The 27,123-nt window shown below is 40.0% G+C and overlaps 1 protein-coding gene across 5 annotated transcripts in view; it reads left to right on the forward strand.

Annotated features, from left to right (window-relative positions):
* Positions 1 to 27,123, forward strand: part of NHSL1 (NHS like 1) — a 397,692-nt gene that overhangs the window by 333,719 nt on the left and 36,850 nt on the right. For all 5 annotated transcript variants that reach the window (XM_033936270.1, XM_033936272.1, XM_033936271.1 and 2 more), the window contains exon 3: positions 15,161 to 15,288. In XM_033936270.1, the coding sequence (XP_033792161.1) occupies positions 15,161 to 15,288 (128 nt within the window). The remainder of the gene's footprint in view (positions 1 to 15,160; positions 15,289 to 27,123) is intronic.

A 27,123-nucleotide genomic window follows, 5' to 3' on the forward strand; every position in this document is an offset into this window, starting at 1 on the left:
TTTCCACTCTGATGAAACATCCTTTTGAACCACTCTTGGCATCATCTCTCAAGTTTCTAACTTGGAAAGTAGTCTTCCTAATCTGCATCACATCTGCACGCCAAGTCAGTGAGCTTCAAGTGCTTGTGTCAGATCCACCTTATACAACTTTCTACCATAATAGGTTGGTTCTTTGCACTCGTCCCAAGTTCTTCCTGAAAGTCATCTCTGAATTTCAACTGAACCAGTCTATAGTTCGCCCCATCTTCTTTCCAAGGCCATGATCTTACCCTGGTAAGACTGCACTCCACACATTGGACTGTAAACGTGCTCTTGCTTATTATTTGGATCAGATCAAACTTCACAGAACTTCCATTTAACTGATCCCTCATTCGATCCTAACAGACTTGGAGCTCCCATCACTAAGAGAACCATCTCTACATGGTTAGTGGAGTTTAACTCTTTTTGCTATGCTCAGATTGGGCTGTCACTGGAAGGTCGTGTTACTGCACATAGATTGGGCTGTCACTGGAAGGTCGTGTTACCGCACATAAAGTAAGAGCAATGGCAACTTCAGTAGCCCATCTATGTTCCATTCCCATTAAGGACATTGGTAAAGCATGGCTATTGTTAGTAATTTGTAAATTTTCTCTAAAATCCAGCATAGTACCAGAAGACTTGGAGGGTGGCTAACGTGATGCTGATTTTTAAAAAGGGTTTCAGAGGTGATCCGGGAAATTATAGACCGACAAGTCTGACGTTGATGTTGGACAAAATGGTAGACTATTATGAAGAACAAAATGACAGAACATATACATAGCTGAAATTACTGCCACAAAGTTAGTGCCTCACAATGCATCCACTCTTGACTGCACTAATGAAATCCACTGAAATCTTATTCAATTTCCTTATATAGAACTATGTGATGCTCGCTCATAAACAGCGGCCCCCACATATATAGATAAGAAATTTTCCTTAAATAGTTTTTTGTGTAGCTAAGCATTTCATACTACTAGCTACAAAAAGTTTTCATCGGACCAAACTTTTATTAAATTTCAATAAAACAGCTGATAGCTTCACTACTTGTTATTTCATAGTACTTATTGTTTCACTGTATATCTTATTTTAATTTTATTTCATTTATCATTCATTTTTAACTTTAATTCCTTTATTTTTTTTTTTTTTAAATGGCTACTTAGCTCAAAAATAGAGGCTCAAATTTCATCAGTACCACCTCTCCTGACATGCATGTTTCAAATAGAAATTTTCTTTAGGGTCGAGGGGAAAATATATATTATTTTAATAGTTTCAATATTTCTTATCATCTGTATGCTTCCACATTCAAATAATAATAATCCAAACATTTGGTCTCAGAGGTAGATTAGAGCTGTTCAGAAAATCCATCAAAAACATCCTTCATGTTCACCCATCACTGCTCCCTCAATTGGTAAGAAACTGTGGCCTTTTGAAATTTTATGAACTGGTGTTATGATAGTTCGTGCTTCTTTTTGAAAGTTCTTCTTTTTTGAAAATCTTTTTTGAAAGCCTGTATTTGATTGGGATGTTCAGGACATGAAGGGTGTTTCTGATGGGTTTTCTGAACAGCTCTAATCTACCTCTGGGACCAAATGTTTGGATTATTATTATTATTTGAATGTGGAAGCATACAGATAATAAGAAATATTGAAGCTATTAAAATAATATATATTTTGTTTTTTAGTTCCCCTCAACCCTGAAGAAAATTTCTATTTGAAACATGCATGTCGGGAGTGAGCATGGGGCATTGACGCCATTTGTGAAAGCTTCAGGTTTGAAAATAATTCTACATGCAAAATGACACCAGCGCAAGGTTTTAAAATTATAACCAGGATTTATTGAATTATTGGTTCTATTTTCCCATTATTAGATCAAAAGAATAGCATAATTGCTTACGTTGCGCTCATGGGAGATCATCATCGTGGCCAAAGACTGGCCTTCTCACAATGGTCTCGTCTTTCTATCTCATTACAGTCTATTATATAACTTTTGGTTTAGTGACATCATCAAGTTTGACGACCAATAACATTTCTATGGGTGGTCTTAAAGTTTAGACAAAGAAACATTCCTCCATGTTTAAAAGTTAGTCAAAGTTTCAGATGATTTCTGAATTAACATTAACATTCAAAAGAATTCACAATTATTAACATGGTAAATTCTCAGTCCTTCCATGCTGACAAGTTCTGAGCCTTAAAGAAAAAAAAACTCCTAAGCTGACAGATTCAAATTGCACAGCCTTACACAGAAATCTTACTCAGGAGAAAAAGGGGGGGTTAAATCCCCCTCTCCTCTTCCTGAAGCGTGTTTATGCTTATAAAACCATTTATATATCCACAATCATATTTTACATTCATGTCACCACATATCACATTCAGGGGCCCCAAACATTCATAATTTCATTCATATCTTGGCCATTCATACTTCATACATTTTATATCTCAGTTTGGAATATGGAATCTAATATGCTTTTTTCTACCTAGCCTGAGCACATCTGTTTTCAATTAGAACCACGAGGCTAAAGGCGGGAAGCTGAACAAAGAACAGAAACTATTCACTGGCACAAGATGCTGGCCTAAGACAGGACAGTTATAGCACATACAAAAGAATCTAAACTGGACTCCATGTCTCATGTAGTCATGATTTCCACCATGATTTAGCTCAACAGCAAAATACACAAGAAAACACCATTCTTTTCCTTATATTAATCTTTAGTGTGTTTTTCTTTCTTCTGGCCTTAGCTACATTATATTTAAATGTTTTATTCACCTATTTTTCGTACGCTTCTATTTGGGCGCGGTCCTTAACTAACACAGATGTTTGTCTAACTAGAATTACCCAGAATCATACGAAAAACTGGCTTTTTGTAGAAAAAAACTCCACAAAAAATACTGCACTTATCATGTCCTAACATCCATTCTCATTTCCGTCCCATAACCAGCACCCCCTGCTGGCCACGAGCCACTACTCAATCCCCTCTTGGATATTACTGAATTTATGAAGTAATATTCATAATTGAGCTCGTGGTCTTATCTGTGGCGCTGGGGTTCACTCAGGGTACGGTTCTTCTCATGGATCAGTGTGTGTCTGTGCAAGTATATTCTTTTAAATGCCAATTAGATAGCAAAAGCCAGAAAAATGTACTACCTAGGCCTGCAACGGCAGGTGCCTAGAAGATCTTACCCAAAGCTTACTTGAATTCTCTAGTGAGAATGCAAGCAAATCCCATCCACTATTCTAGATAAAACCCATCTAAGTGTACATTTATGTAAGTTGCTGTCTAAACCATATCATATAGGAAACTTACCATTCCAGTGGTAGTTAGACAGTGTCTGTTCTAGGTGCAAGTACAGTCCTAGAGCAGAGACGTCTGTTGTTTTATTCATAGAGGTATTCATGAAACTCCAGTACTTTTGAAGTTTAAAAGTCAGAAAATTTAGAGAAAGTATAGTTAAAGAAAAATAGAACCCTAGATTTCCCTAAGATAAAGAGAACCTCAGTATTACCTAATTTAATTAGTCCCTATGCTCAAAAGTGTTATGTTATAACATCTTGGAATTATATTAATAAAGTGTAAAATAATGCACAGTGTTAAGAAAACCCAAATATATGCTTAATATGGAAATGTACTCATGTGCAGATAATGCATGCACATCAGATATAAGTTTTCTTTTTCTGTGTGTGTTGCAGGAACTCATTTCTCAAATTTAAATTAAAATCATTAAAAGGACTGATGATATCAGCTGTTAAACCCAATTAAACAATATTGTGGCACTGTGTTACAGCTTAGAAGCTGCCACTGTGTATGGAAATACAGTCATATGAAATAAAATTTAAAATACAGGATACACAAAATATTTTCTGAGAACAATGCATGAAGACAATGATAAAGAAAATACAGTTATTAATACAATATCAGAATAAGTCTATGAAATTATGCAAAAGCATAATTAAAGTTCAGAAGCCTAATTCAAATGAAATGATTTAAAGTAACGTGGTTTAAGATAAAGTCTGTTTTTTCGTTCAAAATTTTTTATATGAGTCCAGAAATGTCTTTTGCAAATAGTTTTAGCAACTTGTAAGGTCGGAGTCTCTAAATTAATTTCAGTGAAATTTAAATCATGGCTTTAAAAAGTTCATGCTGCAACGTTTTCATAATTCAAGCTTGGCTTTTCTGTAACTATAGAATTGCTTTTTTCTTTACACCCGGTACAACTGAAAGGTAAGCACAGCTCATTAGTTGAAGACAAAGGAACACTGAAATTCCCGCCGAAAATTCAGCATCGAAATTTTTTTTTTTTTTTCTCTGTGTTCTCCACAGCTCTAGTGGTGGTATGTGGTACTGCTGGTCAGTGTAAATCCTGGAAGGAAAGCACATGTTCATTAACAAAAGAACACAGAAAAGAAACACATCCCCTCTGCAAACTGTACTAATTCTTGTATTGCAGAGTCTTCTGTGTAGAATTGTTGAAAAGATTCAAAGAAGGTTCTTAACTGAAACACAAAACATACAGATTAAATAGACTTTTTTTCAGGGTCCTGTAGTACCAAAATTTAAACATGCAGACACATTCTCTACATGTTAAAATTAGACTTTTTTTTTTCTAACATCAGGGAATTATTCTCAATTCCATATTCTTTATTAGGTTCCTATCCTGAAGAGCTTACTTGTAAAAAGTAAGCAAAATTTCAATTCCGAATTCATCCACTTACATAAAAGTTTATTATAATTGTTCTTTTCCCGTTAACTAAGTTAGCAAGCCCTTTGTTTCACATTTATTTCGATTTTCAAAAAAATATAGGTACTTAACCTCTATTTTTGTTAATCTTTTTATTTTAAACTTCCCAATTTAATTTTAAAATGTATTTAAATTTAATTACTCCCTAATCATACATTTCGGACAATGCACAAGTTTAAAAATACTTTATAAACCATGCAGGGGCACAAAAATTCATATTCAAAATTAATTTGAAACACTGAGATAAAACACAAAGGCAGGGATTTTATTTTTCCCTTATGCATACTTGCCTGCTTTTAAGCATGGTATCTGTTTTTTGGAATAAATCTTTTTCTTTTTTACAAAATTATCCTTTCACTGTTGAATACCAAGTCCAGCAGAATTCTTTTCTCTTCTCTCATCTTCCCTATCGAACTCTTCCATAGCACATTTCACAAGCTTTCTTTCCACATTCCTGTACATTCGTTCTACAAACTATCTCCCTGCTTTGAAATCGCCAGACATTTAACTTTCTTTTCCTTTTCACTTCACTTTCTTGTTTAAAAATCACTTTCCAATTCCTTCTGATCCTACAGGTCTGTTCTTCCAATATTCTGATAACCTTTTTTTTTTTTTTTTTTTAATATAAAGAAACAACATACAGGCTACATAACATCTTTTTAATGGATTCTTTAACATAGCCCTAGGCTACAAACAGCTCTGAAGCTACTAAAGTACCTCAATTGTTCTTAACACCGCAGGGATCACTTAGCTATGTAAACTCTGCTTTCCCAATACACTGCATTTTGAACTTAAATCAACATATTCAACTTCTCGACATCAAAACAATTGAATTACATGCTCGTGCTTAGCTGGTAAAGTTTTATCAGAAAGAGACCACATTGAATCCTGATTTTCTACTACATCGGAAACAAATTTAAGCCACGGATACATAGGATTCTCATGTCTTGCTAAACTACCAGTTCTCAATAAACCCTTTTAATATGCAAAACAGACTTGCTCCGAGAAAAGCAAATACCTGTTGGAAATCTGTAGCCCTGAGACAAAGGAACTCCATTGCTGCTATTCCCTCCCCCTCTTTCCTCACGTGATAGCTCTGTGGAAGACATCGAGGAAGGAAAAAGGTGGGGGTGAAAATCCCCCATTTGCAGCCCGCTCTTTCAAACAAAGGAACAGCATAGCAAGGGAACGGGAAGCCATTAACTCTATTTTTCTTTTTCCAGAGACAAGAGAAAAAGTTAGGGCAAAGCAAAAAAGACAGAGAGAGACAGAACTGGAGTTTAGAAAGACAAAGCTGAGAAACACAATTTCTTTTTTCTTTTCAAAGTAGTTACTTCAGATAGGCACTGAAAATGCAGAGGGAGAGACAAAGAAGGAAGGGGGGGGTGCCCTCAGCCCGTTTTTTCAAACAAAGAGACGGGACAGAGGGAAACTTTTCAAAGTCAGATTAAAACAGACAGTTTTCTGTTTCACAGAGAGAAAGAGTTAGTTCAGAGACAAAGCTTAGACACACAGCAGGAAAGAACAAATTTGTTTTTTTTCTTCAAACTTAATAACGCATTTTCAAACAAGCAAAAACTTACGTTCACAGAGGAGACCTGCTCTCTACTGGGCTCTTTTTTTCTTCTTTCAGACGGGCACTGCTCAGTTTAAAAGCCAGATGGAAAAATGCCAGCACTGCAAGGGCTGTTACATTCTTTCTGTGTTACTTTTATTTCTAATTTTTTCTTTTTCTTTTTCCATTAATATTTAATTTCCACTAACTTCATATAATTATGTACAGATATATACAAGCATGCATGCTCATTATTGTTAAATAATATTTTTTATTATTATTATTATTTTTTTTTATTATTTTTTTTTAATTTTTTAATATTTTTTTTTTTTTTATTATTTTTTCTTTAAACAGGCGTAATACTCACAATTTTCCAGTTTTCCGGTCCCGTTTTATCTCTAATTTCCGCCATATTCCTGCGCAGCCAGTCAACCTGTGACTACCTTTTGTTACACAACCATGCGAAATCTCTAAATTTCCTAGAGGTTCCATGAATAACCTATAAGCTTTTTCAAGACGTCAAATAGTTAGTTCCCGGGTTTCGGCACCAATTGAGCATGGGGCATTGACGCCATTTGTGAAAGCTTCAGGTTTGAAAATAATTCTACATGCAAAATGACACCAGCGCAAGGTTTTAAAATTATAACCAGGATTTATTGAATTATTGGTTCTATTTTCCCATTATTAGATCAAAAGAATAGCATAATTGCTTACGTTGCGCTCATGGGAGATCATCATCGTGGCCAAAGACTGGCCTTCTCACAATGGTCTCGTCTTTCTATCTCATTACAGTCTATTATATAACTTTTGGTTTAGTGACATCATCAAGTTTGACGACCAATAACATTTCTATGGGTGGTCTTAAAGTTTAGACAAAGAAACATTCCTCCATGTTTAAAAGTTAGTCAAAGTTTCAGATGATTTCTGAATTAACATTAACATTCAAAAGAATTCACAATTATTAACATGGTAAATTCTCAGTCCTTCCATGCTGACAAGTTCTGAGCCTTAAAGAAAAAAAAACTCCTAAGCTGACAGATTCAAATTGCACAGCCTTACACAGAAATCTTACTCAGGAGAAAAAGGGGGGGTTAAATCCCCCTCTCCTCTTCCTGAAGCGTGTTTATGCTTATAAAACCATTTATATATCCACAATCATATTTTACATTCATGTCACCACATATCACATTCAGGGGCCCCAAACATTCATAATTTCATTCATATCTTGGCCATTCATACTTCATACATTTTATATCTCAGTTTGGAATATGGAATCTAATATGCTTTTTTCTACCTAGCCTGAGCACATCTGTTTTCAATTAGAACCACGAGGCTAAAGGCGGGAAGCTGAACAAAGAACAGAAACTATTCACTGGCACAAGATGCTGGCCTAAGACAGGACAGTTATAGCACATACAAAAGAATCTAAACTGGACTCCATGTCTCATGTAGTCATGATTTCCACCATGATTTAGCTCAACAGCAAAATACACAAGAAAACACCATTCTTTTCCTTATATTAATCTTTAGTGTGTTTTTCTTTCTTCTGGCCTTAGCTACATTATATTTAAATGTTTTATTCACCTATTTTTCGTACGCTTCTATTTGGGCGCGGTCCTTAACTAACACAGATGTTTGTCTAACTAGAATTACCCAGAATCATACGAAAAACTGGCTTTTTGTAGAAAAAAACTCCACAAAAAATACTGCACTTATCATGTCCTAACATCCATTCTCATTTCCGTCCCATAACCAGCACCCCCTGCTGGCCACGAGCCACTACTCAGGAGGGATGGTACTGATGAAATTTGAGCCTCTATTTTTGAGCTAAGTAGCCATTTAAAAAAAAAAAAAATAGAGGAATGAAAGTTAAAAATAAATGATAAATGAAATAAAATGAAAATAAGACATAAAATGAAATTAAATAAGATATACAATGAAACAATAAGTACTATGAAGTAACAAGTAGTGAAGCTATTAGCTGTTTTATTGAAATTTAATAAAAGATTGGACCGACAAAGACTTTTTGTAGCTAGTAGTATGAAATGCCTAGCTACATTCAGAAGGTCCATACACAAAAAACTATTTAAGGAAAATTTCTTATCTATATATGTTTGTGAGCGAGCATCACATAGCTCTATATAAGGAAATAGAATAAGATTTCAGTAGATTTCGTTAGTGCAGTCAAGAGTGGAGAACATATACATAAGCATGGATTAATGAAAGAAAGCCAACAAAGGTTTGTTAGGTGCCATCAATTCATGTTCGAGTCCTAGTGACTTGATAATGATATCAAGTTTTCGTGGCAGAATACAAAAGTAGAATGCCTGGCCTTTTTTCTGCACAGTATAAATTCAATGTTCTCACTATTATCGCATCAGTCTCCAACACTGCCCATCTGCTGCTGCACAGATGGATGGTACATCGTTAGTATGATCTCTCCGCTGAAACCTGTCTGCCTTGGGAAGTCCTGCATTTCTTTGAACGGATGAGCCAGTTGGATATTGTGTATTTGGATTTTAAAAAGGCATTTGACAAAGTACCTCATGAAAGACTTCTGAGTCATGGGATAGGACGTAATGTCCTAATATGGATTAAGAACTGGTTGCAAGACAGAAAACAGCGTAGGTTTAAATGGTCAATATTCTCAATGGAGAGGGGTCTGTGCTGGGACTGCTGCTTTTTAACATATTTATCAATGATCTAGAGATAGAAATAACTAGTGAGATAATTAAATTTGCTGATTACATAAAGTTGTTAAATCATAAGAGGATTGTGAAAAATTGCAAGAGGACCATGTGAGACTGGGCATCAAAATGACAGATGATATTTTAATGTGAGCAAGTGCAAAGTGATGCATACGGAAAGAGGAACCCAAACTATAGCTATGTGGTGCTGGGTTCTATGTTAGGAGTCACTGCCCAAGAAAAGGATCTGGGTGTCATCCTGGAGGATACATTGAAACCCTCAGCTCAATGTGTGGCAACGGCTAAAAAAGCAAATAAAATGTTAGGAATTATCAGGAAAGGAATGGAAAACAAAGATGAAAAGTTATAATCCCCTTGTATCGCTCTGTGGTACGGCCGTACCTTGAATACTGTGTGCAGTTATCCCAGGACAAGCAGGCAGCCTATTCTCACATATAGGTGACGTCATCCATGGAGCCCGGATGCGGACAGCCTCGCAAGCATACTTGCTTGTAGAAAACTTCAGAAGTTTCGAGTCAGCCGCACCGCGCATGCGCGAGTGCCTTCCCACCCAGCTACTTTCCTTTTAACTTTTCCCTGCAAATGTTTGGTCTGTTATGCTGGAGTGAAATATGTGTTTTTTCATTATGCCAGACCAATTAAAGACCTTCATAAATCTTAATAAGACCACTAAAGGGACTAAAGGTGAATAAATATGAAAGAGCGCTTCATTTTCGCGTATAGCCTTTCTCATTATTAATGCCTCCTTGATTTTGTACTCCTACCTTCTGGTTTGGTAAGGAGAATTGTTTAGTTTTTCCTATTGATGATGATTTTCTTTTAATATTATTTTTTCTTGATTTGTGTTGCTTTAACAAGTTTATACTTATGAAGTATTTACTAAATTTATAAATAATTGACAGGAACCAGCGGGAATGGAGAACATTTTGCACTCCTAGGGCTAATGAGATAAAGGAGATGCTGGGAATAGTTGTGTTTCTCTGTGACCAGGACTTCCTGTCATCTATTCGGTATCCTGGTAGACCACCTGAGGCTGAAGAAATAACTACAACAACAAGTCTTGAAAGGAGCACCTCACTTCTGCCAGGTGCAACTTTAAAACACTGCATTAGATTCTTTGAAATAAGTACGGTAGTAGTATTAGTGAACCCCTGGGTCTCCCAGCATCTCGAACAACTACAACTAAATGGCATCTCTCTTGAAACCTCACTATACTAATAATAATAATAATAACTTTATTTTTATATACCGCCATACCACAAACAGTTCTAAGCGGTTTACAAGGGAAGAGACTGTATACAGACAGCGACATTACAGCAAACTTTCAAATTTATATTGGCTTGTTAAGTTTAGTCAGGCTTATCTGGAAGTGTATTGGGAGTACATCAGGTTGAAGTGGGGTCAGAGAAATTTGTCAAAGAGATAGGTTTTTATTGACTTTCTGAACGTTTGGTACGAGAGTGCGTTTGAGATGAAGTTGGTTAAATATTTATTCCATTTGCCTGCTTGGAAAGATAGTGTTCTGCTGCTGTTAAGGTGAGAAGAGAGAGGATATTCACGTCTCACCAGAAATAAAAAGTAGAAGGGAGATGAGGAGACTTTTAAAATATTGTTTGATTACTGCTTTTGCCCTATATTGTCCTGGTTAATTGCTCAAGAAAAGATTTCTATTTATTCCGTTTTCTATACTGTTCTCCCAGGGGAGCTCAGAACAGTTTACAATGAATTCATTCAGATGCTCAAAAGCATCTTTCCCATTTCTGTCCTGGTGGGCTCACAATCTATCTACCCTGTTTCCCCGATGGTAAGACACTGTCTTATTTTTTTTGGAAGGCCAAAATATGCTCTAGGGCTTATTTTCGGGGGGATGCCTTATTTACATTTTTTTCTAAAAAGGGGGGGCTGTCTTATTTGACGGCTGAAGAATCGGTCGGCTGAAAAATCGTACCGTGTATGGCCAGCTTTATCCATCATACCATATATTGTACCATTTAATGTCCCCAATGTTCTCCATCAGGGAAACACAGTAAAGAGATTATTCTGTAGTGCAGCATCAGAGGGGACTTGACAATGTGAAACCATTGTTTATATACCGTATGCATTTTAAACAGGCTTTATATACAGTAAGTGGTATTGCTCACAGCAAAAGAAACTTGTCTGCGTGTCTCACTTTTGGATGTTCTGGCTGTGAACAAACTCCTGCAGTCTCCGTTAGGGAGGGATGAGGGAAGCTGCCTGTGTTTCCTTGCGCGGAGTCACGTGCGCGCGCTGCAGTCCTGTCACTTCCTCCTCTTCACTTCATGACGAGGCGCGGCACACAGCCATGGAGGCAAATACGGTAGACGGAGGGACCACACGGAGTCACCCACCGTACCACCCGATTCGGGTAAGCGCAGGTATCGGTGGGTGGCTTATTTGCGGGGGGGTGCCTTATTTTACATTTTTTTCTAAAAAGGGGGGGCTGTCTTATTTGATGGCCCTGCCTTATCATCGGGGAAACAGGGTAATGTACCTGGGGCAATGGTGGGATTAAGTGACTTGCCCATGGTCACAAAGAGCAATTTGGGTTTGAACCCACAATCTCAGGGTACTTAGGCTGTAGCTTTAACCACTGTGTTACACTCTCCCTAAGTGAACAAGTTTGTTCAGAACACCATTCAAAATTGATCCGATTCATTGTCTGTGTGGCATCTATGGAATACTTACCTAGGTCTCATCTTTTTTTCCATACATGTGTAAAGTTATTCCTGTTCCATGTCCAGAAACTATAAGTTCACAAATAGAAAGATATATGAAATGATATTCATATTGGACTAACAATATTTCTTGACTACCTTTTGGGAGCTAAGAACAAACAGAATGAGCTATAAATGTCATTATCAGAAAGTATATCTGAAACATGAAACACATTTTGATGAAGATAGGGGACGGTGATTAATTGTAGAATTGGAAGGTGATAGGCAGTGCATATTTATGCTCAAAACTCTCACCATGCGTTTAACAATCGACACTAAAACAGTTTTAACCTGTTTAGTGGCAAAGTATTATGCCTGATCACGGTCTTTTCCGTGATTTGTAGCAGCCTCCGATTATGTAAATAGATTAGTGCATCAGCTCAGATCTCTGAGTTCTTAAGTTATACTATTAATTCGAAGTATGTTAGTTTGAAGAACAAAAATTTATAATGAGATTTTTTAATTTTTTGTTATACTTTGTGTTTTATTATGTCCACTATAACACATATTTCATGCTTTGCCTAGAGATAAATGTGAGTGAACAGTAATGTCAGCAAAATTGTCTCTCTTGTTACATATTCATTGCCACTATTTAAGCCTTTATTTTCCCACAAGGTCATTTGCTCTGGACACAATTCCTAATGCCTTACTCTGCCTTTCTGCAAAGTACTGGGAGAATCTTGGCAGTGGGAAATAAAAATAAGAGGCAAGATGGAATTTTCATCTAGAATCCACCCTTTCTTTGACTAACCAAATTAATAACATATCTAAAAAGTGTTTGTTTAGTTTACGGATGCTAAGGAGGGTTCGTTGTTGTTTTTTTATCAGCATCACTTTGCTATGTTGGTCTAGGCTATAATATTAGCTTATCTGGACTATGCCAATTCCCTTTACATCAGTTTAAGTAAGTGTAACTTGAAGAGATTACAGTTTATTCAGAACACGGCTGCCAAATTGATTTTTGGTAAAAACAAATATGATCATGTTACTCCATTGTTGAGAGCACTGCATTGGCTTCCAATATATTGGATGGTTCAGTTTAAATGTGCTAATGTTGTTTTTAAGAGTTTATATGGGATTTTCCCCCACTGTTTCCTCTTTCTTTTAACTCTTATCGTCTCCAGTCTACTAGGAATATACATAAATTCAAATTAATATTCCCTTCTATTAGAGGGATTTGGCATTTACTATGGTGAAAATCTGGAATGATCTTCCTTCAGATATTAGAACTCTTTCTTCACTAACTTGCTTTAGAAAAACCTTGAAAATGTATCTGTTTAAGAAATTTCTAACTGATAACTGAAAGATGTATCTGTTAAGAATTTTCTAGCTGCTGACTGTATGTTGATATTTACTGATTTTTTTTTCTGTCCTATTATTGTTCATTAATGTCTCCTTAAGTTAAATTTTGTTAACCAGTTTGAGTCCCTCAGGGGAATGACCCGGTATATAAGACTAAAGATTAGATTAGATTAGCCTGAGCACCTCTGTGTCTGTTTCATCTTCTGGTAGTATTCCACTTATATTTTCTGCCACTGCATGGGAAATGGACCCTGGAACAAAGCAGTACAAGAACAGGAAAAAAAAAACCCCATTTGATTACGGTACATTTGTTCCAGTCTTTTGCATCTTCTCTGTTTTTCTACTACCCTTATCCAAGTGGTCCATAAATTTCTTCCACTGAATCTAAAATTTTGTTCCTATTGTCAGGCTTGCAAGCAACTCAGAAAAAATGGGCCCAGGTTCCTTCTAGCTGTGAAAACATTTGTAGAAACGTTTTATAAAAGAAAATAAACTTATTGTGGTTACATTTGAAAGTATTCAGCTCTCTTAGAGATAAGCTATGTTTATCAAACGCCATCTTATATTTCTCATTGTTATGTTTGAACACACTATTTAGGAATCTTCTTAGATTTAAGGGATGTTCTCTTGGTCTTCAGATTTTTGATACACAAAACTCTCAAGCAGTGGAAACAGTTCTTGGCCTCCTTATGCTGTTATGTCCTTTGTGTTGATTGCTCACCTGGTTCTCCACTGTCATTTTACTTTGCACTTTAAGTTTTGTGATGGTGGCTTTGTATTCTACAACCCTGAATTGTACCACTGTAGGAATGCTGTTTGTGAATTCAACACAAGGTTGATTTTATACACCAGGCGTCCTCGAGAGCCGGAGCCAGGCCAGGTTTTCAGGATATCCACAATGAATATGTATGAGATAGATTTGCATGCACTGCCTCCTTGAGATGCAAATCTATCTCATGCATATTTATTGTGGATATCCTGAAAACCTGACTTGGCTCTCGAGGACCGGAATTGCCTACCCCTGTTATACACTGATGCTTACAGTATTGATATTTTCCCCTGGAGACACTTCTGGAAATCTGTTGGGTTATTTCCTCCTGTACTGCTGTCTCTGGCGACTTAGCTCCATACTCCACCTTGAATTTCTCTCTTGCCACTCTCTAAAATGTATTTTTCATTTCTTGCAAGATTTTCAAGTCCAATTTATTCATAACCTTTCTTAAACAAACAAGCAACTTTAGTTCTCAATTCAAACAAAGTCTGATACAGCATGGGTTTTCCTGCATGTCCCTCTTGACATCATTTACTGTGTTGCTGGCTTCATTTTAAAAATTGATTTGAGGGCCACTATAAGCTTTTAGGAAATACAAATCTAGACTGATAGGTGTCTGCTCTGCAGAGTTTGTCACATCCACGTCTACCCTTTGCCCCAGATATTTAAGGAATTTTTTTTTTTTTCCTCCAGCTTGTTAAGGTAGAAAATTCAGAAGCTTCTACTTTGATTTAATGGACACCGAACCAGATTTCTAATTGCCTGACAGAAATATCCTATTTTTTAATGGTTTACTTCTGACATAAACTCCAGTAATCCGTTTTAACAATTAAAAATAAATTGTATTTAATTAATGCAGGGAAAACCTGCATTAATGCAAAGTAATTGTATAAACAGAGCATCATTTGTAAGGCTAATGCATGCTTAAGAGACATCTAAGTTCCCATTCTCAGGCAATGTTACAATTAATGTGTAAATTCATTTTAAATTCATGCAAACCTCTGTGGTTCTATGCAATTTCCGCTGTTCCTTTGTATATGATGTTAGTGCAGTGGAAGTTTCAGCTACATATGTGAAGTATGTCATGTTTATGTGCCATGTTTCATATCTTAATTGCAAAACTAGCTATTGACTTTCTAAACACAAACAGATGTGAGAATGCATCATACTATTTACATCACAATACTTATACTGGCGGCTTCTATTCAATGGTTATTTGTATTGTGAACAAAAAAGAAAGCGATTGTGACAGTGTTCTCTGGTTCCTGTGTAAAATGAAGTTTACAGGAAGGAACAATACACTCATTCATATTTTCTGCTTGTATCTTTTTCTGCAGAATGTGATAAGCTGCGTAGGGATGGATGTCGGAGTTCTCAATATTATTCTCAGGGCCCAACCTTTTCTACCTCTTCCAGTATGGTCTCTACAAGTTATCAAGAGGACGAGGATGGCAAAAAGGGAAAGGTAAGAAAAAACTGTGTGTCTGTCCCAAACTATCATAAGAGAGAAAATCAGCACAATGAGCTTGTCTGTCTTCCCGACAAAAGTAAGAGGTTTCTGATAGATGGACTTTAAAACTGAGATAAAAGGCATAAACAGGTTGCCAGAGATGGCCTATTGTGCTGAATCAGTCATAGCAGCTGTTCAAACAGGTTTATTGTTCCTCCTTCTGATATGCCAGGAAGCACCAGGAAAATAGAAGAATAGTGTCCTGTTACAAGGATATGAAACATACCCTGGCTTTGGATCATGTTCCACATACTTTGTAACCTTTCAGTTTGCAGCAGTAAGCACAAAGTATTGGGCAGAGAAATACGTACTGATTTGCTTTATTCTCTTGCTGGGTGTATGTTTTGGTTTTCTTGTACATACAAAAGCCATCAGCTCAGTGCATAGAACGTCTTATAACATATGATATTTCAAGTCCTTATTCTGATTTAAAGCAGTGCCATATAATCATCTACAACAATCTTCCATCCCACCCTTAAATCATTTTGGTTTTATTAATTTATTTATAACTAGGATAAAAAAAATTTATAGAAATGTATAAGTATGTCTTTGTGTATATGTGTCTCTACAACGTTCTAGATAAAAATAACAGCAACACTTATCTAGGCGACCATCTGCCAAAGCCAACATTGGTAGGTGTTTATAGTGGTGGCAGCAGCACATTTGCGCAGAGCTGGGATTCAGTTTCATCCGTACTTGGACAACTAGCTCATCAGGGCTGTGTCCCAGGTAGAGAGCTGCAAGGCAGTAACACAAGTAGATCCACCTCTTGCAGAACCTGGGCTGGATCATCAACTTCTGAAAGAGTCATCTGGATCCCTCACAAACCCTGCAATACTTTGGGATCATATTCAACACGGCAGAGGGCTGAGTCTTTCTTCTGGAGGCTCGCAAGCAAACGTTAAGGCGGCAGATATTAGAAATTCTGCCAATGCCAGCCCCCACAACGTAGCATTATCTATAATTATAGGGGGTTTGTGGTGGGCAAAAGCTCACCTCCGGCCTCTCCAGAGCATATTATCATCCCGCTGATTGCTGCAGACGGACTCCCTTCATGTGCCTTTGGAATAGGCAGTGGATACCATCAAAGTTTGTGATGGTGGCTAAGGCCAAAGACGCTGTCCAAAGGTTTGCCTCTCCTGACCATGCTGCCTTGCCAAATAATATGCATTTTTCCCCAGAAAAAAATTAATTTAAAACTCAGGGTCTGTTGCCAATAAAAATCTCGGGAAGGAAAGGGCCCGAGATAAAGATGGGCCTGTACTATCATCCACCTGGGCAAACTGAAGCTGCCGATGAAGAAATGGAAGCCGAGATCAAACGAGAATGCAAATGATTATTATGGGAGACTTCAACTATCCCGGGATAGACTGGATAGACGGGATAGACTGGAGTCTTGGAAACTCAAAATGCGCTAGGGAGACCAGATTCCTGGAGGCTATACAGGACTGCTTCATGGATCAGCTTGTCAGAGAACCGACGAGAGGAAATGCCACTCTGGATCTAATCCTTAGTGGGCTAAGAGGATCTGCAAAGGAAGTGGAAGTAGTGGGACCATTGGGAAACAGCGATCACAATATAATCAAGTTCAAAGTTGAAGTAGGAATATCGAAGGGAAAGAGAACCACAGCGACAACTCTCAACTTTAAGAAGGGTAACTACGAAGCGATGAGGGTAATGGTAAAGAAGAAACTTAGGTATAGCTTAAAGAAATGGCATACTGTAGAGCAAGCCTGGTCTTTATTCAAGGATATGGTGAGCGAGGCGTAAAATCTGTATATACCCAGATTCAGAAAAGGGTGCAAAAAGAGCCGAACAAAAGACCCGGCATGGATAACTAAAGAAGTGAAGAAAGCGATAGGTGATAAGAAGAATTCATTCAAGAAATGGAAAAAGAGTAAAACCGAGGAGAACTGGAAAGAACACAGGAAGTATCAAAAAGAATGCCACTTCGTGGTTAGAAAAGCAAAAAAGAGAATATGAAGAGAGGCTAGCCAGGGAAGCATGAAATTTCAAACCGTTCTTTAGGTACATTAAAGGGAGGCAGCCGGCTAGGGATGAGGTGGGACCGCTGGATGATGGAGATAGGAAGGGTGTGGTGAAGGAGGAGAAAGAAGAGCAGAAAGACTAAACAAGTTCTTTTCGTCAGTATTTACAAATGAGAACATATCCAGCTTACCGGAACCTGAGCAAATCTTCAAAGGAGAACAAGAAGAAAAATTAACATCCATGGAAGTAAACAGGCAGTTAGAAAAATTAAAAACTGACAAATCACCAGGCCCGGACGGAATCCACCCTAGGGTGCTGAAAGAGCTTAAGGAGGAAATAGCGGAACTACTACAGCAAGTTTGTAATCTATCCCTGAAAACAGGCGTGATCCCGGAGGATTGGAAGATAGCCAACGTTACGCCTATCTTTAAAAAGGGATCAAGAGGTGACCTGGGGAACTACAGACCGGTAAGTCTGACCTCAGTTCCGGGGAAAATGGCGGAAGCACTGATAAAAGATACCATCGAGGAGCATCTAGAAAGGAATAAATTTATGAAAACAAGCCAACATGGCTTCTGCAAGGGAAGATCATGCCTAGCTTGCACTTCTTCGAAGGAATTAAGAAACGGATGGACAAAGGGGACCCCCATTGACATCGTATACTTAGACTTCCAAAAAGCCTTTGACAAGGTACCCCATGAACGCCTACTTCGGAAACTGAAGAACCATGGGGTGGAAGGAGATGTACACAACACAGATGGATTAGTAATTGGTTGGCAGGTAGGAAACCGAGGGTAGGAGTGAAGGGCCACTACTCGGACTGGAGGAGGGTCACGAGTGGTGTTCTGCTGGGGTCGGTGCTCAGACCGCTGCTATTCGATGTATTCATAAATGATCTAGAAGCGGACGAAGTGCGAAGTAAAATTTGCAGACAACACCAAACTATTTAGTGGGGCTAGGACTATAGAAGACTGCGAAGGTTTACAAAGTGACCTGAACAAACTAGGAGAGTGGGCGATAAGATGGCAGATGAAGTTCAATGTAGAGAAATGTAAAGTCTTGTACGTAGGAAACAGAAACCCGAGATACAGCTACACGATGGGAGGGATGTTATTGAGTGAGAGTACCCAAGAAAGGGACTTGGGGGTACTGGTAGACAAGACAATGAAACCGTCGCTGCAGTGCGCAGCGGCCGCTAAGAAAGCAAATAGAATGCTAGGTATAATCAAGAAGGGTATTACAACCAGAACGAAAGAAGTTATCCTGCCATTGTATCGGGCGATGGTGCGTCCACATCTGGAGTACTGTGTCCAATATTGGTCGCCGTACCTGAAGAAGGATATGGTGATACTCGAGAGGGTTCAGAAGAGAGCAACACGTTTGATAAAAGGTATGGAAAACCTTTCATATGCCGAAAGATTGGAGAAACTAGGGCTCTTTTCCCTGGAGAAGCGGAGACTTAGAGGGGACATGATAGAGACTTTCAAGATCCTGAAGGGCATAGAGAAAGTGGAGAGGGACAGATTCTTCAAACTTTCAAAAACTACAAGAACGAGAGGCCATTTGGAAAAATTAAGAGGGGACAGATTGAGAACCAATGCTAGGAAGTTCTTCTTCACCCAACGGGTGGTAAACACCTGGAATGCGCTTCCTGAGGGCTTGATAGGACCAGGTACGGTATTGGAGTTCAAGAAGGGTTTGAACAAATTTCTGAAGGAAAAGAGGATAGAAGGGTATAGATAGAGGGTTAATATACAGGTCCTGGACCTGGTGGGCCCCCAGGTGAGCGGACTGCTGGGCATGATGGGCCTCTGATCTGACCCAGCAGAGACACTTCTTATGTTCTTTATCTTTTCTTTGGTAAATCAAAAAATTTAAAGTAAATACAAATTATATGCAGCTATACGTCACAAGTTTTAAATGTGATACAAAATAATGCAAGAATATTTGCTTTTAAAAATGAAGACCCTGAATTGGGCTAGGAAGGAACAGTATGGAGCTTAAATAGCCTGTCAAGCCTTTCCCTCCTAGACCAAAGGCTAGGCTCCGTATCACAAATTTTATATTCCTTTATGATCTGTATTTTGTCACTCAATTTATTACCTTGGTCCCATGGTAACCAAATTCAATTCTTCTTTCTTCTTGCCTCTGGCCCCAATGTTAAAATATCTGCTGACGCCTAAAGGGTTCTGTGTCCTTTACAGGTTTGACTGTCTGCTTTTGTACGAACTGGTAAGTCAGAGGTAGGTCCTGAGGTAAGAGGTGAGGGTCAGATATATGGAAATGAAGCTTCCTACAAGAGATCTCACGAGATGGGATGCATAACCCACTTGTCCAAGAACAGAGTGTGGATTTACAAGAAAAAAGATCCTAATCTTTTGAACTTGAAATCAGCAAATTCAAACATAATAATTGGACCACCATGAAACAGTTTCAAAAATGTACACATTAATTACACTGAAATTCAAATGGTGTTGCAGGGGGATGTCTATACAGTGGTACCTTGGTTTGCGAGCATAATTCGTTCCAGAAGCATGCTCGTATATCAAAGCAACTTTCCCCATAGGCCATAATGGCAACGCAGATGATTTGTTCCTCTGATTGAATACCGGTAGGTACATCTCTCTGATCCTCGACCCAAGCCAACCACCGAGCCAACACCCGACCCTGGGAACCGGCTTTGTTGCTCCCCCGAGGCCACCGGCGATGCTCCCGCCCTTAACAATTGCCTCCTCCTCCCCCCCCCATTGACTGGCCCTGTCCTTACCCGTGCGCCGCTGGTGTTGAAAGTGCCTGCTGCTGGTTCTCTGCTGGGCTGCTGCTGGGCCTTGAGCATCTGGCTCTCACCCTCTGAGATTCTCATTAGATTCGAGATCTCATGAGCATCTCGGAGAGCGTGAGAGCATGCGCAAATGCTCAAGGCCCAGCAAAGAACCGGCGGCAGGCACTTTCAACACCAGTGGCACACGGGTATGGACGGTGCTGGTCAGTGGAGGGAGGAGGCGATCACGAAGGGAGAGAGCCGCACCGGTGGCCTTGGGGGAGCAACAAAGCCGGCTCCTGGGGTCAGGGATGGGGAGCTCATAAATCGAGTCAATGCTCGGTTTGCGAGTTACAATTTGCTCGAGTGTTTTGCTTGTCTTGCAAAACATTTGCAAACCGAGGTTTGACTGTACTTCCTGCTGCCAGACTTTATAGAGAATAGTTTCAAAAAAGTATTTAAAATGTCATTTCCATATAGTGTTTTTTTTGGTGGCTGGGCTGAAGTAGAGAATTATTTAATACCACATCAGTAGTGAGATTCAGTGATTGTGTGTTGTTTTTTTCTGAATCTAACTGTTGGTTGGCCAGTGCTAACATGCATGTTGTACTACTACAAAGGGTGCATTTGTAATGGTATCTCCTCTTTTCTACCATTGTTTTAAGTAAACATCAGCCTTATCCAGAGATTCCTAAACTTTCTCGGTTCACGGCACCTTTAGAGTCTAGTAATTTTATCATGGAACACCTAAGCCACATTTCCTCTGAGTTCTATCACCACCACTGCAACGTTGAGTTCTACTTTTGCTGGCACAGGAGGTCCAGGGCCCCATTGCACATGATTTGGGAACTGTTACACTAGGCCACTCTGTTCAAAGCATTTGGTTGCACAGATACCATACTCATAAGCTGCTGTTGACCGCCATTATTTTTAACATGATGGGAGAGGCTAGAAGCTATTAAAATGGTTTTAATCTTGTAAATGAAATTGTAAATAGGATATATAAGAAGTGGGGAAAAAAATATGCTTACCCGGGTTTTGGATAGCCACTGATTATTACCTGCTGCATGCTGTGAAGTTTTGGAGCTCCTGTGCTGTGCCAAGGCTGGAGTTGTCATGGGAGCTGCAGGGACTGAGGCTGCAGGGTGACGAAGTAGAGCAGTGATATCTGTGGTCCTGGAACCGCTATGAGTCCAGGGAAGGCTTGTGAATGCCTGAGCTGGAAAAGAGACTGGTGGAGTAGAGCCACGAAGCTCTAAATTGGCAGGTTTAGGGGTTCTGCTTCTGGTGGCCAACCCTGAAGTTGCTTGTGTGCACTACTACTGCTTATCACTTATATAGCGCTGAAAGGCGTACGTGCACATAACAAAGAACCAGGCCCGTTGGAAAAAAGTGAAGACCTGGTTAGGGTCTGGACTGCAAATAAAAGCGCAGCTGCCAACTTGGTCATGTAGAAGAACTTGAGAGGGGCCTTAAAATATCCCATAACTCTCCTGTGAGTTTTTTGAGTTTGGGAATTGCTGACATAAGTTATTACAAGCTTGTGTGTATCTATGTACAGTATATATGTGTGTGTGTGTGTGTGTGTGTGTATGTGTATATATATGTATATATCTCCTTTGGCTGCACATGTTGCTGTGCAGTTATAGCAGATAGCCAAACAGAGTTGAAAAAGATCCATTGTCTTGCGTCTTAGCTTCCAAACATTTATTTACAGAGTAACTGAACAAGAACTTGGGTAAGATGAGATGGAATTAAGAGTACCTGTACTAAGCCAGAGTCCATACTTAGTACATGGAGTCTTTCTCTGGAAACTTGATTGATTTGAAATTTAGTGTGTAAAGAGATAATGTCCTGGCACAGCACAAGCCCTTGTCAGCAATGGAGACCTTAATACTAGGAATAAATGGCTTTAATTTTACATTAAGCAGTCACTAAAACAGTTGAAAGAAGACCTTATAGAGCTGGCCCCAATTGGTCACATTTACAAGCGGCAGGTCCTACTTCTAGTAGTGACTAGCTGGGAGTTGGGAAATGAATACACATCACTTCAGTGAAGGGGCATTAACAAGTACGTTGGAAGATGTTATATGCAAATTAAGGGCAAGATTCACTAACCTGCCCGATCGTGACTGATCCGGGCGGGTCCGATGGATTCTGCAAGCAATAATATTCTTATGGGGTGATCGGAGGAACGCCCCCATCCACCGACATGGATTGCTAGTGTGCAATCCAGACACATGCGCAGACCATCTGCTTTCTCTGTAGATGGTCTGCACATGCGTTCGTGTTGGTTTTTGCTGCATTTTTTTTTTGGGGGGGGGGAGCCCCGACTCTCTTGCTACATACCATCAGTTGTCTTGAAGAGCAATCCCTGGTGGCAGCAGCAACCTCTTTAAAAGGCTAAAAACTCACTGGCCCTTATTCTCCTGCTCTCTGCCGCCTTCCCTGCAGGGCAAGCCCACAGGTTTAAAGCAGGACTGCACTACATATTGCAGCCCTGTTTTAAACACGTGGGCTCGCACTGCATGGAAGGAGGCAGAGAGCAGGAGAGTCGGGGCAGCAGAGATCAGTCTGGGCGGCAGAGAGCAGGAGGTGTTTGGGGCGGCATAGTCGAGGCTGAAAGGCAGGAGAAGGGCAGAGAGCAGGGCGGCGTGAGGAGCTAAACAATGCGGCCAACAGCCACTGCTCTCCTCCCCAGGGCTTCTGCAGAGTAAAGGCAGCCAGAACGGGGCAGCAGAGAGCAGGGCGGCAATGGAGCTGGAGAGTGGGAAAGGATGTTTGCAACTGGTCCCCAGCAGTCTCTTCTTGGGTTGATTGGCCAGCCCAGTCGGTTTGCAAAATTTGTTTTGTGAATCGGATCCCTTCCTACTTTGCATGCCATTCCCCTCATTTGCATGCACATATCGGATTTGGATCTGCAGAGAGGTAAGTAAATCGGGCCGGAATAAAATCGAGTCGCAGAGGGGTCACAAACTGATTGGTACACGATCAGTTTGCTTTGTGAATCTAGCCCTAAGTCCTTTTTCTGGGAACATAAAAAAAAAAAAAGCATCTCTTTGTTTTCTCCCCCCCTCCTCAAATCTGTGTTCCCACCCTTCATTTGCTTTGTTTATTTCCTGTTCAATGTTTTTTCCTGCAACCTCTGCTCCTTTTTCTCTTTTCCCCTAAGCTGTCATTGTTGTCATTCACTATTACTGCTGTTATTCCTGCTCAGCCAAACCCGCCAGTACTCTTTCCATTGCTAAGCCCTGGGATTGCTTCTCGTCTCTGTTGGACTCGAGGCCTGGTAGTAGATTGGACTCTGCTGAGGTTGAATTTTAAAATTCATTGGGAAAAAAAGCCTCCATAACAACTCTGATCTTGTATTTGGGCTGCCATTATTAATGTATGCATGTGTGATTGAGATGCAATAAAATGTTAGTTGTTTTGGTATTATTTTACAAAAGTGAGGCCTAACACTAATGCATGCTAGAATAGTGAGTTTAGAAGAGCATTATAATAATAATTTATTTTCTTGTATACCACCCCACCAGCAGTTCTAGGCGGTTCACAACAAAGATACTGAAACATTTCAGCAGAAGATGCAATTCAAACACTGCTACATACATCGGTCAAATGCAACATTAGTTAAAATACAATCAATTTGTTGCTATCAATTAATACATAGATTAAGAAATAAAAAACAATTAAAAATCGGCACTCTTGTTTATCAAATAGGTAAGTTTTTAGTAATAGGCTTGAGCAATCAACGGGCTCATCCAGGAGTTCATCTTCCCTACCTGATACTCTAATGTCCTGTCCAAAAAAGTCTTATAACGACAGGCCCTTGGGGTAGGGAAGATTGAAGTTGATTTTTGAAATTCAGGTTTGGTGGGCAAGAGGGTGGCATAATCCTTAAGGGTGCAATTTTGATAGACGATGCAGGATATAATTTTTTTTTTTTAATATTTAAACATAATAGACAACACTCATATTAATACAAAAGTATGTTCACATGTTTTAATATGTGAAGTAAAAGCATGTATATACTTCACTTTGAAAATTATACCAGGAAAAGTGTGCATACACATTTATACCTGTTTGGTGTGCATATTTTTCTGAAGTAAAATATGCATATATTTTAAATTTATATATACAATACAAAACAAACCCTGCCCTGAACCTGAACTCATACTCTGGGTAAAATTACATGCATACAGGTGGTATTTGCTTAACATTAAGCAGTGATTTTATAAAAGTCCACTTCCATGGGTAAAGCACGGCTTTACCTGTGAAAGTAGGTCTGAAAACTACCTTCCCTATGTCCAGTCTGTTTATGACATTCCTAAAATTGGAGGCCACAAAGAGGCCTGACTTTTCAAGTTGTCCACAAATATTTGTTGTTTGTTTACTCTTGATCCAAGAACTGGGGCAATTTGTATGGTTTGGTTACTCATAAGAGAATTTGCAAAAGCCTTACACAGTGCTTCCTTTGTATCCATACACGGGGGAAGCCACAGCTTGCCCTGTATCGGTAGCATGGAATATTGCTACACCTTGGGTTTTGGCTAGGTACTAGTGACCTGGATTGGCCACCGTGAGAAGGGGCTACTGGGCTTGATGGACCATTGGTCTGCCCCAGTAAGGCTATTCTTATGTTAGAAACATGATGGCAGATAAAGGCCAAATAGCCCATCCAGTCTGTTTACTATGCTGTTAGCCAAGCTTGTAATACTATGTTGTCATACTATGTTTTGTCATACAATGCTCACCATGCTATGTCTCGCCATACCATGTTTCTCATGCTATAGTTTACCATGCTCTGTTAAACTATGTCTGACAGAGAAGGCAAAACAATTTCCTACCATGCCATGTTTGCCATCACCTTCTATAAATACACTTTAATATGTGTGTAAACTTCTGAGCTATCCTGGGAGGATGGGATATAAAACCAAATAAATAAATACCTACCTAAACCCTCTAAAGAAGAGAGGCTTGCCCAAATAACAGAGAAGGAACAGTATTAGTTCCATATCCACAATTGTCCGCTGGGTTAATTGAACTGTTGGCCCTATGTGAAAAGGAACCCATTTGCCTGTGAAGATGAGGAGGAGGAAAGTTTCCAGTTCCCTTGGAACCATACCGGTTTGCCCCCCTCCCCCATACCAAGAGGACAGGGATTTGTTTCACCCATATAAGAATCTAAAGTGATGGCGACTGATAATGATGAGAGGGAACCTGAACCCATGGAGTTGAAAATTAAACAAAAGTTACCAGGAACTCTTGGGAAAAGAAGAAATGGCAATGTTGGAGAACTGGCAGACAAGTGCTTAAGAGGCTGAAATCAAGGAGAGCCTTTTTTTTAGTTCATTTGTACAGCTACATTTACATATGAATATGGAATCTCCCAGTAAAGAAAAGAAGCATTCCTTTTTCAGACTAAAAGTCTATGAAACTGTGTAAAAGACGTAATTACTAAGGGATATAATTATAGAGTCGGACTGTTAGAAAAATACTAACTGATGTCTTGTTTGATCGTTTCATGTTAACTTTATGGGGTAGCTACTAGAAGGACTTTTGCTGCCAAGAAAACACTTGGGAAAGGCAGGTTGGAAGTAGTACTCAACACTCCCAAGGACATGCCAGACTGGAGGACTTACACCCTATGGAAAGAGGTGTCACTACTACTAATCGTTTTTATAGTGCTACTTAGACGTACACAGTGCTGTACACATTATAAACAGGTACTTTATCCCAGGACAAGCAGGCAGCATATTCTTAACGTATGGGTGACGTCACCGACGGAGCCCCGGTATGGACCTTTTTAACTAGAAAGTTCTAGTTGGCCGCACCGCGCATGCGTGAGTGCCTTCCCGCCCGACGGAGGAGTGCGTGGTCCCCAGTTTCTTTGTTTCCGCGGAGCGAAGAAGTCGCATGTTTTTCAACGGCCGTTGAAATCATTAGTTTGCCTTCCCGCTCGCGTATTTTTTCCTTTTTTCCCTTTGGATTACTTTATTTTTCCTTAAAAAAAAAAACTCGTCGAGTTTTTTTATTTTTTCGAGCCGGCCCCGGCGGGGCCTGTTGTCACCATACAGGCTCCGGCTTTGATTTTGCGGAGGCCGTGTTTCCCTTCATGCCCCCTCAAAAGGGTTTTAAGAAGTGCCAGCGGTGTGCACGCCCGATCTCTCTCACAGACCCGCACAATTGATGCCTCCAGTGCCTGGGTCCAGAGCATCGGGCTGACACCTGCACCCGCTGTGCTATGCTTAAAAAGCGCACTTTGAAAAATAGGCAGATCCAGCAAAATATTTTGTTTGGTACCGGATCTGCCATGGAACCTGTCAACGGCACCCCAAAAGTCGGCACCGAAGACGTCGACACCACCGGACCCTTCCTCGGGGTCGTTGGGCCCAGGTAAGCCGGCTAAGAAGCCTTCCACTTCCCTCGAGCGCCCTCCTGCCACGGTTGCGACACTGGCCATTCCGGCGCCGCACCGGCCCCGCAAACGCTCCGCTCCGATCTCGGTGAGTGCCTCATCATCGGCCTCCTCATCGCCGGAGCGTAGAGCGGCACCTATGGTACCGAAGAAGAAAAAAGCGGTACCGGTGCCTCCCCTGGATGACCGCATCGCAGCCATACTCCAAATACAGTTACAGGAGCAGCTGCAACAACAACTCCAACAACTGTTGCCGGCGTTGCTGGCACCGCACCTTCCGGTACAGGACCGGTCCGAGCCTCGCACTGTCCCATCGGTGTCGACCCCCTCGGTTCCGACTAATACCTCCATGCCGGTGCTCTTGGCCGAAACACCTACGGTGCATACCCGTGCTACTGCCGACCCTGTCCGGTCCCAGGAACGACATCGGTCTTCCTCACCCGGTACCGCCTCGGTGCGCTCAGGCAAATCTCTCTCAAAGACCCGCCATGCCGAGCCATCCACGCCGATGTCCAAACGTACACACCCCGACGTTAGGGACCCAGACTTGTGGGAAGACTCCCCTCACGGTACCGAAGAGGACGCTTCGTCAACCGACGAAGAACCCTCCATGACCGACACC

This window comes from Geotrypetes seraphini, chromosome 3 (assembly GCF_902459505.1).
Source record: "Geotrypetes seraphini chromosome 3, aGeoSer1.1, whole genome shotgun sequence".
NCBI lineage: Eukaryota > Metazoa > Chordata > Amphibia > Gymnophiona > Dermophiidae > Geotrypetes > Geotrypetes seraphini.